This window comes from Wyeomyia smithii, chromosome 1 (assembly GCF_029784165.1).
Source record: "Wyeomyia smithii strain HCP4-BCI-WySm-NY-G18 chromosome 1, ASM2978416v1, whole genome shotgun sequence".
NCBI lineage: Eukaryota > Metazoa > Arthropoda > Insecta > Diptera > Culicidae > Wyeomyia > Wyeomyia smithii.
The window spans coordinates 197,497,461-197,509,833 of NC_073694.1; the positions used below are offsets into that span (position 1 = coordinate 197,497,461).

The 12,373-nt window shown below is 42.0% G+C and overlaps 1 protein-coding gene across 1 annotated transcript in view; it reads right to left on the reverse strand.

Moving 5' to 3' along the window:
• Nucleotides 1–4,484: 4,484 nt before the first annotated feature.
• Nucleotides 4,485–12,373, reverse strand: part of LOC129724952 (plasma kallikrein) — a 60,041-nt gene continuing 52,152 nt past the window's right edge. Inside the window, exons 5-7 of the mRNA XM_055680259.1 lie at nucleotides 6,514–7,270; nucleotides 6,150–6,237; nucleotides 4,485–6,034 (exon numbers count right to left, since the gene is read on the reverse strand). Coding sequence (XP_055536234.1) covers nucleotides 5,867–6,034; nucleotides 6,150–6,237; nucleotides 6,514–7,270 — 1,013 coding nt within the window. The 3' untranslated portion in view covers nucleotides 4,485–5,866. The remainder of the gene's footprint in view (nucleotides 6,035–6,149; nucleotides 6,238–6,513; nucleotides 7,271–12,373) is intronic.

Consider the following 12,373-nt stretch of genomic DNA (forward strand, 5'->3'; position numbering starts at 1 on the left):
CTCTTTGGGATACCGCCAGGCGCATGCGGAATCGTAACGTTTTGAATGAGAAAGAGGAGTATTCAGATCGCTGGATATTCGATTTTGCCAGAAAGGTCTGTCCGGACTCTGTACCGGAACAGAAGACCTTTCGCGACGCGACGTACGGAAGAGCCTCCATTTTCGAAGTTAAAATTTTCAATGGCCCTCCTCTCGTGCAACAATATAGGTCCAAGTTTGAAAAGAATCAAATTCAACCTGTTGAAGAATCTACCCGGTTATGCAAAAAGACGCTTGTTGAACATGTTCAACAATTTCCTTCAGCTAAACATTGTTCTGCAAGGCTGAAAGGAGGTAGAAGTCATTGCTATTCGAAAACCTGGAAAACCTGCCTCTGATCACCATTCTTATAGGCCGATTGCTCTTATGGCTAGACAAATGGGTCGAAACAAACGGGTTACTTTCAGATACTCAATTTGGCTACCGCCGGGGCAAAGGGACGAACGATTGCCTAGCGTTATTTTTTTTATTAAGATGAATCAATTATTTACAAACAATATCGCACGCTTAGCCTTGGGGCTGATAGCGGTCTCGATCAACTTAATTAGTTGAGAGAATTCGTTATCGATATTGTTTTTGGCACATTTTGTATGTGTAGGATAAGTACAACGATACACCGTGCCCCAGTGCTGAGTCGAGAAAATTTCCAGCTCGAAAAGATCCACGACTCGATCGGGAATCGAATCCGATATCACAACCGTGTGGGAGGGCTAGCCGACCGACATCGCCAACCACAGAGCCACGGGGACCACAATTAATTATTCAATTATTTACTAATATAATTTATTCAAAATTTTTATTGTGTGTTCTGCCACAAACGGTGACAAATCAACACTATTTATTGCCTAGCGGTACTTTCTACTGAAGTTCAAGTCGCCTGTGCTCGAAAAGAGCAAATGACCTCTGCATTCTTGGGTAATAGGGGGCTTTTGACTCTGTCTCTGTAGAAGTTTTAACCGAAAAACTTCCTTTGCAGGGATTTGCACCAAATTTGAATAATTTTTTGCTCAGTTTGTCGTCAGAAAAGCATATGTATTTCTCGCTTGATGATTCGACAACTTCCCGAATTAGCTACATGGGCTTTCCCCAGGGCTCATGTTTAAGCCCTCTTTTATATAATTTTTACGTTAATGACATCGACTTGTAAAAAACTATTCCAAAAACGATTCTTGTATTTTTATTAGAGTTCCCATCCTTCTATGTGTTGACTGACAATCATACCATGAACTTATCCAATTGGAAAAAGCGCGGTATCGAGAAATTACTACGGTACAAATAAGAGATTAGGCAGTGTAATAATTTTGTCAAGGCGTGATGAGATGAATATAGGTACTGAGATGAATATAGGAGCGGTTACCCTATATCAATGGGAAATACGTTTCAGAATATTCCAATTTGTCCTAATTGAGTCATAGATCGAGTATCCTTGTTGTATTTCATTTCTGCGGTGTTACATCATCAAACAGAAACAAACGCGTCATGATTTCCGTACAAGATATGGCTCATACGCGCGATATTTGTTATTATAAACCCGGTACTCGAACACAGTCCATCGTTTACCAAAACGAACCTCCTCCCTCTTCCTTTTTCTCCAACATCCCAGAGATTTCTCGTGGATATGCAGAGATGTTCTCGGCTTCCAATAAAGCGACCTGCATTCGGATGCGGCCGGTGCTGAATGAAAAGATCAACGTCAAGAGTTTTCACACATTAAGGACGAATTTTAGTCTCGGGTATCATCCGTTGGATCTCTGTGTAATTAAAGCTGATCTGGCAATTATGGAGTAGCAACCGCGGGCGGCCAATCATGCTCATGCTCATGCTTTACGAAACATTGGTGTTCCGATGCACTGAAATATGCCTAAAGTTCAGCTCACTGTACCGAAGTCTTGTCCCGCTACCGGCAGCAGTGTGTGTGACGACGATAGAAAATAATCCTGCTACTTACGACATTACCGTAACTGAATTTTCCGTATACTGTCCTTGTGTCTACTGTAAGTACTGAGAAGTACAACATCTGGTGGGCGTATCTTTGTGCACTCGAACAAACAGAGCAACAACAACAACAACAAATCGTTTACAAATTCAAATCGTCTATATATCTTAGTGTCGGCTGTGCTGGGGAAGTGCTTGGATTGGATCATTGCGGACACATGATTGGTTGAATTACAATCAAGGTGGCTATGAGCTTCAACTAGTTTAGTATGAAAAAAAAAATGCTGCAAAATATAATTCCATGAGCTAGAGTAATTTATTCTTTGTTCAACTAGATATCAATGACTAAAATCCGTTCAGTGGTAACAGAGTTCTTAACATTCGAAATATTTCAATCTTGCCGTTTCACTGCATTCTCATTTTTTTGGATTGCCGCCCTACTAAAGTAAGACGTGGTTCTACGTCAAAAATGTTATTCCGTCTTGTGACAAGATTTAAAAGTAACAAACTGACGTAAATTGCACATGGTTGAAATTTTAAACAAATACTGTTTTGCAAATTTATTTTCTTTTTCTACTATTGGAAAAGGCAATATTTTTCCAGGGTATATTTTTTCAAGTCGAGTCAAAGATTCCACCTACATATGAGATGTTTCCTTAAGTCGAGTAAAGTCGAGAATAAATACAAAATTTCATCACAATCAAAAATGTTCGTTTCTTAGCAAAATAAAACAAAATTCATCCGGGTTAAATATGAGCGCGTCATTAACTTTGTCGTAAGATAATGTCATTCGAAGATAATAAAATTAATTTTCAAATGCAATCAAAATAAATAAAAGTGGGCGTTTCTATTGAAAATGGTTTAAGCTTGAGTGTACAGGGGATAGTCGAAATAAGTAGGATAGGCAAAATTTTGATGAAATTTGAAATGCTATAGCTTTGCTAAACGTTATTCGATTTTAATAATTCGAACACCATTGAACTGGAAAACTTTTGAAGTTTCATTTTCTGACCCCAGATCTGGCCTAGGTCACCGGATATAGGAAATATTCCTGAGTTCCGGAAGGCATGTCAAACCTGCTAATTCTTGGATGGATTTGGTAATGGGTTACCTGATAAAAGTGCTCATTTGCATAGATCATTTTTGAAGCGAATGGTTCATCAAGATCCTGAATCGGCCAAGAACTCATCGAGAAATGGCTATTTTTCTTCCGAAAGTCCTCAGAGAAACCTTTAGTAGGGGACATTTACGTTTTTGCACCAAATATAGCGTGTTACACCTCTATTTTCAGGATTTTTTATCAGGAATCTTATAAAAGACAGATATCTGAATATAGGCTGCATTGGCCACTTCCGGAACGACCTGGAGGCCCCGAAGGAACCCGTAGTGGGAGAATTCACATTTCTGCATCAAAATATAGCATGCGACACCTCTATCTTCAGGATTTTTCATCAGGAATCATTCAAAAGACATATTTTTTTAAATACAGATTACGTTGGCCACTCCCGGATCGATCCAGATTCCCCGGAGGAACCCGGAATTGGAACATTTACATTTTTGCATCAAATAAAGCGTGCGACACTTCTACCTTCAAGACTTTTCATCAGGAACCATCAAGAAAACATATTTATGAATACAGATTACGTTGGCCACTCCCGGGATGATCCGGATACCCCGTAGGAGCCCGGAAATGGGGACATTTACATTATTGCATCAAATAAAGCGTGCGACACTTCTATCTTCAGGATTTTTCATCAGGAATCATACAAAAAAAATATTTCCAAATATAGGCTGCATTGGCCACTTGTCTTTTGGATGATTCCTGATGAAAAATCCTGAAGATCGAGGTGTCGCATGCTATATTTTGATGCAGAAATGTGAATTCTCCCACTACGGGTTCCTTCGGGGCCTCCAGGTCGTTCCGGAAGTGGCCAATGCAGTCTATATTCAGATATGTCTTATAAAAGATTCCTGATAAAAAATCCTGGAGATAGAGGTATAACACGCTATATTTGGTGCAAAATCGTAAATGTCCCCTACTAAAGGTTCCTCTGAGGACTTCCGGATGAAAAATAGCCATTTCTCGATGAGTTCTTGGCCGATTCCGGATCTTGATGAACCATTCGCTTCAGAAATGATTTTGTCATCTATGCCAATGATGCAAATGAGCATTTTTATCAGGTAACCCATTACAAAATCCATCCAAAAATTAGCAGGTTTGACATGCCTACCGGAACTCAGGAATATTTCCTATATCCGGTGACCTAGGCCAGATCTGGGGTCAGACAATGAAACTTCAAAAGTTTTCCAGTTCAATGGTGTTCGAATTATTAAAATCGAATAACGTTTAGCAAAGCTATAGCATTTCAAATTTCATCAAAATTTTGCCTATCCTACTTATTTTGACTATCCCCTGTATATCGATTGTAAAGTTTTGCAATGTTATACCAGCTAGAAAGTAAGCTATATTTGATAAAGCGGATAATTTCGGCAAACAAAAAGAAAGAATATTTCAACAACATTATTTCTTCGATTTAATCTACATTTTATAACTCAACATATAATACAAGTGTACAGACCTAACTAAACATACTAATTAAAAACGCATTTTTCTATTCCTAATAAAATTTTTGCTCATGAAATGGTAACAAGTTGAACTATACAATCGCCTTCTCCTATCAGTGCGATCCAATCTAGTGCGGAATAGAGCACAATGCGAAACGCGCGTCTGTTCATTTTCCTTTCGCTTCTCGGTTTTTTTCCTCTCTTGCTAAGCCAAATAATCCATGTTACAACAAATAACAAACAAACTATTCCGCACTGCTGTGCGATAGAAGTTGAATGAGCAATAAAAACAAATATAACAACGATTCGGTTTTACGAACAGCACACTGGTAACTGTCAACGACGGTGTGGATGAAACAAAGGAAATTCCAAAACAAAAAAAGCTCCACCAAAACGGTATGGAAAAGCGTGAAGGGGCTTGGCCGTATGCCATGGTGCCAGAAACAGAGAGAGAGAGAGAAAAAAAAGAACCGCTTGGCAATAGAGAAGCCGGTGTTTGGAACAAAGATGAACACGCCGGTAAGCATCGGGAAGAGGAAAATCGACGCGTACTGAAATCCAGCCGCCGGCCTGTAGATTAGAGTGGTTCGTACGTAACTCTATATGGCAATATCATTGGGAAGTGAGAGTGCGGATCGTAAACCGAACTAGACAAGCACTAAATTCTCGAGAGTCTAACCAAATGGCAACAACTACAAAAAATAGTCAAAAACATTAATGGTATTGTTTTTCGATGTCAGTTTTCTATCACCCGCGAATTGTGGTGTAAAACCAATGGTACTCGAGTCATGTTTTCTGCTTTCGATTGCTATTGGCATAACATGCTTCCGATCAATAAGATGGTGTGTGCTTCAATAGCTACCGAAAAGGATTTCCCTAAAGCACGCAGTCATGATAAGTAGTAGTAAAATCAAAACATAAGGAGAACTTGACTGTCGGTTCAATGGGTCCGCATCTCTGAACCATCTTAGCTGCAATTTGATAGTATTGAATCATCATCATAGGGTGCTCGAATGTATTTTGTTGGTTTTCTCTGGTCCCCGAACAATGCCTTTGTACAACCACGTGGCTACCAATCTGAACCGGCGAAATTGGGTTCGGTCAGTTCACCGTTGGGATAGGGGCCTATCGCTTCCATTTCTGGATACAACCGTCGGTCAACCGCGCACTTCCGGATGCTTCTTCCTCTCCGGCTAAAAAGTAATATCACAATGTGCGTTTTGTTGCTCTGCTTCTTGTCCCCGGCGGTAGGGAACCAGCTGTTCTTGATTGGCGGTAAAGTTCGGTTCGATAATTGCCCGTTTGCCTACGCTGCAGCGGATGTAATTCAATTCTGCCGAATTGTGTCCATTATCCACTGCCGGTAGAAGGAGATCTTGGTGTAGACGTCCGGGTAGTTTTTGAAGGCACATCCTGATCCGAACGACGTTATTCCGACTAGAATCCAAGGGCCATGCTTTGTTATTCGACACTGCAGCGGTCCACCGGAGTCCCCCTGTGGATGAAAATTAAGCAATAAACAAGCGGTTCTGCACTGCTACAAATCGATTCGTTGCGGTTCACAGCCACAGCTGATCTGCGCTGAGATAGTTTTAAAAGGGCATAGTTACCACGCACGTGCCGCCGGTTCCGTCCACGTTACCCGCGCACAAATGGCCCCGGTGCAGTTTGATGAAATCTCCATAAGCTTCCTCACATCTGGACAGTCAAAAAATCGTACACCCAAAAGAAAAGAAAACAACAATAATGGAAAACAAACGAAAAAAAACGTTAACAATCAAAAACGTTTATTCAACGAGGAGTCGAAGAAAGAATGCAATCGTTCCACAAGCACCCAAGCATCAAAGCATCAGATGGGACTTTCGACGATTGCCCAGAATGGGGAATCCGTCCAATAACCGTAAAAGACCGTTCTACATTCTAGCTTCAGTTTGGTTTGGGGAGAGTTGGTAAAAAAGTGCACAAAAGCAATACTTTTTACTATTCTGGATGGGGGCCTTCGTCTGCAGCAGGATGTCGGTTAATTCATCGTCGATTGTCGATTTGCCCCAACCTGTTGCCAAACAGTCCACGTACTGGGTGGTATCGGGAATGGCACTGACTACATCGCCACCGCTACTGTTGCTGTCGTCTTCCTCTCCGAACTCGTTTCGGTAGTGGTCGTTGCGATAAAATCCCCCATGGACGAACTTATCGTTCCGTCGCCGTTGTTTACCCCCTGACCGACGATTTCCGCCGCTGAAATTGTAGTCCCTGCTGTTGTTATCATCGTCGTCATCATCATCGAAATGTAGCCGTCGCCCCCTCCGGCTGGACCGTCTCGAACTGGTTAGCGTTCCATTCCGTTGCAGCTGCTGTCGCACCAGTCGGGTGACAAGAACTCGTGCTGTGGTTCGCTGCGGCCATTCGGGGCTTTCCCCGAGAAGTCGCAACCGCCGCAGATAGTTGTCGTCCCGTTCCGGTAGAGGTTCCGGAAACGATTCTGATCCCGTATCAGAGCCAGACTCCCCTTGGTGGTTGGCATCGAATTGTTCCGCATCGTTCTCCGGTGGCCGCCCGAGGTAGTCATAGAAGAACAACGCTCCCCCGGTGGCTTTCGTGTTCAACCGGTCCAGTTCCGGGCGGGGGTCGTACGCCACACTGTTCACCTTGATGTCGGCAAACGGGAGGCAGATCTTTTTGACGCGCGAGTTGGGCGCCATGTTGGCGGGCCGGTTCAGCTTGAGCAGCACTGGAAGAGGAAAGGGAATCAATAGAGACATATAATTTGACCGGCACATAGCTGTTTTCTGGATAAACAAATATTTGTTTGGCGATTCTTTTAAAGTTAAATACATTGACTAAAATGTTTTAAGGTCAAATATTAGAAAAAAAATGAATACGGGCAATAGAAACTAAAGAATTTAAATAAACCAGAAACACTCTGAGATGGGAGAGGTCGTAGCAAGCTGCGACCGCGACTGGATGTAAAAAAGTTTTCGCTTGCGTTTGTTTGTGTATTTCTAAATAATTCACAAATATTTTCCGGTTTTTCGTGTTAAAGTGCTTAAGAACTTGGAGAGAATTTCAATCCGCATTTTCTTCGCTGTTGTGCATGGATCTTTTTCGTTTATCACTGTTTTTGGACCGTAAAAGTGTGCTATTAGTTATGAATATTGTTATGCAGTTCGAAATAAAAACTGCAAACTGGAGCCAAGTGGAAAAGACGTGACTGAAAAGAATGTATTTTTTTATTGGAACCTGCAATCATGAATGTAACAAGATTATTTTTCTCGAAAGTGCTAACTATCACCAAGGAAACGGTATGATTGTACTTGCTTGTGTGCGAGTGGTGGAAAAAATAGCGAAATGGTTGGGTTGCTGAATGCTGACTCGATGTATAAAGCAGGTATTAGACGAAGCGCATTGTGTAAATATTTACCAAAACGTTCATTTATAATGTTGCTCAGTGGTTGAGTGGATCTTTTTCGGATCTTGAATAGATTTTCTCTATTTCCGGTGAAATATTAAATATAAGCTAGTTTTCTAGAATCTTTTCTACTTTTTTCAAGATACAAATAACTAAAACTTTGACATAATTTTGTGAGTATTTTGTCAAGCTTCATTTCATGATTTTTGTGGCTTTTGAATACAGTCGAATCCCTCTATTACGGAATTGTCGACATATAGCGACAAATCTTTCCAAGCAACATTCTCAACGGTCCCTTCTGCTTTTCATAAAAATTATTTGTTTTATTGCGACATTTGTCTATAACGACGGCCCTTTGCGATGCCACTATAAAACAGTTCGACTCCTAATATTGATTTTTAAGTGACTATCTCGAAAAATATGTCACTTACTGGGCTATTGCCTAACAGCATACCGTTGCTTTCGGTTTAAATCGGTCTTGAATGAGAAAATTAAACAATTTTGTGCTTTAGTAAAATAAATCACTCACGCGTGGCCCCTACAGTATTATTAATTTCTGATAGTTTAAACCAGTATCAACACGTTAATAAGCTAGGTGTGCATTCCTAATCAACCGACTGAACGAAGAATAATAATATAATATAAATTATAATATAAATTATTGGTCGCATCACTCATCGAAGTGAACCCTGATTAGGGTGTCTCAAAAAAGGAAATGTTGAAAAAGTCAAGGTGCTCAGCCCTAAATTGAAAGATAATGTTATTTAACCCATTAACGTGCCGAGGCTAAAAAATGTCATTGAATTTTCTTGTTTATTTCTGATCACTGATCATAGCTTGTAATTTTCAAGCAGAAAAAAAAACGAAAGTTGTTGGTGACAATATAGTTGCCACTGCCTTAGAAAGGGTTAAAGCATTTTTGTAGAACATTTTGACTTTCTAAAAAATTGTTTTCAGGTTGCCCAAACGAGATTTATGAAATATAGACTTTTTCAAGCTATAAAACCAGAGTGGTTTTGCACTTTTTTCAATTCTATTCGATTCCCACATTTTTCCATATATTTTTTTTATTTTTGTGGGGTTGTTTTTGAATATTTTGCATGTTTTAGTTTAACATCGTAGGAAAAAATGAAGCGGACGAAGAATGAAGGGTTCTAGGAAAGAAAATGAGTTGTCTCCCGACCCGCCAAAAAAGACTTCTTCTTTTTTAAAAATGGAACTTTCTGATCTGTTATATATTTCAATAAGTTTTCTTAAAACACATACCCGTTTTAGAAAATAAATAAATATCTAATCACTCAAAATCATTCCGCGTCGAACACTCGACAGAAACGGACGTGCAAAGTGGTCGTTCTATTACAATCCGGTCCGTGTGTACGAATAGCCAAACAAAAGAGTGTATTATTCGCGCTAAAGGCCAACTAGATTGTGAGTTGTGTCGCTACGTTCTGTACCCGGCTCGCAACTTTGGCTGTATTGGTGCAAAATACCAGCTGCAGTTTTGATCTGTGCACAGTGAATAGATCTTTCTAATTCAAGGCCATCATTTGACAGTCGAGTCGTGTCGCTGTGCTGAGTGATCTCACACCCGGCTCACTGCTGGTGGCTGTATTGGTGCTGCTGTACTGGCGCTGCTGGCTGCTTTGGGTGCAGCTTCGAACGATCGGACAACCACTGCTGGAAGGAAGAAGTAAATAGGTACGTGTTCTTGTCGGCGCTAGTGCGCTAGTGCACTACATTTAGCGCGATGGATATAGATCCCTCGCCTCCCGTGCCACCATCCCCGAGCCCCCCTGACCCTGACCCTTCTGTTACCCCCTCCCCTGTTCATTCTCCAGTCCCCCCTCGCCCCAGGCTTTACCCGGACGGATCTCAACAGGGCAGCTATACTGTTTATTTTCGTCCAAAGGCAGGAGTGAATTCAAAGCGATTAAACATACTGCAAATTTCGAAAGACCTGACGAAGGGGTACAAGGCCGTGACCGAAATTTCCAAGGTCCGACCTAACAAGCTCCGTGTCGTGCTCAGTGATCTGACACAGGCCAATGCTATCGCTTGCTCTGAGCTCTTCACACGCGAGTATCGCGTTTACATACCCGCACGAGACGTGGAGATCGACGGTGTCATAACCGATTCGAGTCTGTCTGTCGAGTGTATCCTAAAAAGCGCAACCGGTTGCTTCAAAAATACCGAAACACAGGCGAAGATTTTGGATTGTAAGCAATTGCGGTCCATGTCTCTCGTCGGCGGTAAAAAAGTTTACACTCCGTCAGACTCGTTTCGCGTTACGTTTGCCGGATCTGCACTCCCTAGCCACGTCTCGATCGACCGGGTTCGTCTGCCTGTGCGATTGTATGTACCCCGTGTTATGAATTGCACCAATTGCAAGCAGTTAGGCCACACAGCCGCCTACTGCTGCAATAAGGCACGATGTAGCAAGTGTGGGGAGACTCATGCGGAAGATTCTTGCAGTGTTAATGCTGAAAAATGTATTCACTGTGGGGAAAACCAGCATGAGCTCTCCACATGCCCGGTGTACATGCAGCGCAGAGATAAAATCAAGCGGTCACTTAAGGAGCGTTCAAAGCGTTCTTACGCTGAGATGCTGAAGAAGACCGTGACCACTTCTACCATAACATCGAACCCCTTTGATCTTTTGTCCTCTGATGACACCGATTCTGACGATTCATCAGCGGGAACATCTTATGCCAATCCTGGGGAGTCTAGGAAGAGGAGAAATGTTTCTTCTCCTAAACTTCCCCGTAAAGGTCCTAAGATTTCCCAAAGTGTAATGAAAAGTACGAACAAACCAAACAGTGCTGCGGAAAAGCCGAAGCAAACTCCTCCTGGGCTTGCAAATTTAAAGTCCCAGAAGGAGTTCCCAGCACTGCCAGGAACATCTAAAACCCCAGTTGTTCCTTTTGCACATCCAGTTGATGAAACAAACTCTGGATTAGTGAAATTTTCTGACATTGTGGACTGGATTTTTGAAACTTTCAATGTACTCGATCCAATTAAAATTTTTCTTACAGCATTTCTCCCAACAGTTAGATCATTTTTGAAGCAGTTGACTGCCCAATGGCCCCTCCTTGCAGCGATTGTATCCTTCGATGCCTAATTCAACTGCGTATATGAAGGATTCTATCTCTGTCTCGCAGTGGAATTGTAGAAGTATTTTACCAAAAATTGATTCGTTTAAAGTTTTGATAAATAAAAACAAATGCGATGCATTTTCCCTTTGTGAAACTTGGCTTACTTCAAATATTGATCTCAACTTCCATGATTTTAATATTATTCGCCTTGATCGAGACACCCCATATGGAGGAGTACTTTTAGGGATTAAAAAGTGCTATTCTTTCTATCGTATTAACCTCCCCTCGATTCCAGGCATCGAAGTTGTCGCATGTCAAATGACATTACAAGGTAAAGAGCTTTGTATTGCCTCAATATATATTCCTCCCAGAGCACAGGTTGGGCAACGGCTGCTCTTTGATTTAATAGAACTTCTTCCCTCGCCACGTTTGATTTTGGGAGACTTCAACTCACATGGCGTGGCTTGGGGTTCCCCTTACAATGATAACCGCTCCTCTTCAATCTATAACCTTTGCGATGACTTCGACATGACAATTTTAAACAACGGCGAAATGACACGTATCCCGAAACCTCCAGCGCGCCCAAGCGCTTTGGATCTATCCTTATGTTCGACGTCGCTACGGTTGGATTGCACATGGAAGGTAATCCTCGATCCTCACGGTAGCGACCATTTGCCTATTCTCACTTCAATTACTAACGGATCAACTCGCATGCGACCAATTGACATTCCGTATGACCTCACACGGAATGTCGATTGGAAGTTATACGAGGAAATGATTTCAAAAGCGGTCGAGTCGATTCAACATCATCCACCACTTGAAGAATACAACCTCCTCGCGGGCTTGATTCTCGACGCCGCGTTGCAAGCCCAAACGAAGAAATATCACGGCGTAACGATTAAAGAACGGCCTCCCACTCCGTGGTGGGACCAAGAGTGCTCCGATGTCTACACGCAAAGATCCGACGCGTTTTTGGCCTTCCAGAAGGGAGGTATACCCGACGACTATATACGGTATTCGGAGCTTAATACCAAGCTTAAAAGCCTGGCTAAAGCAAAGAAACGCGGATATTGGCGTCGGTTCGTGAACGAGACGTCGAGGGAGACATCGATGAGCACTCTTTGGAACACAGCCCGAAGAATGCGGAATCGCGTAACGGTCAACGAAAGCGAGGAGTCTTCAAGTCGGTGGATATTCGATTTTGCCAGGAAAGTATATCCGGACTCTGTTCCTGCGCAAAACTTTGTTCGCGATACGTCTCCGGGACACGACGCGATAGAGTCACCTTTTACGATGGCAGAATTTTCAGTTGCCCCCCTGTCCTGTAACAATA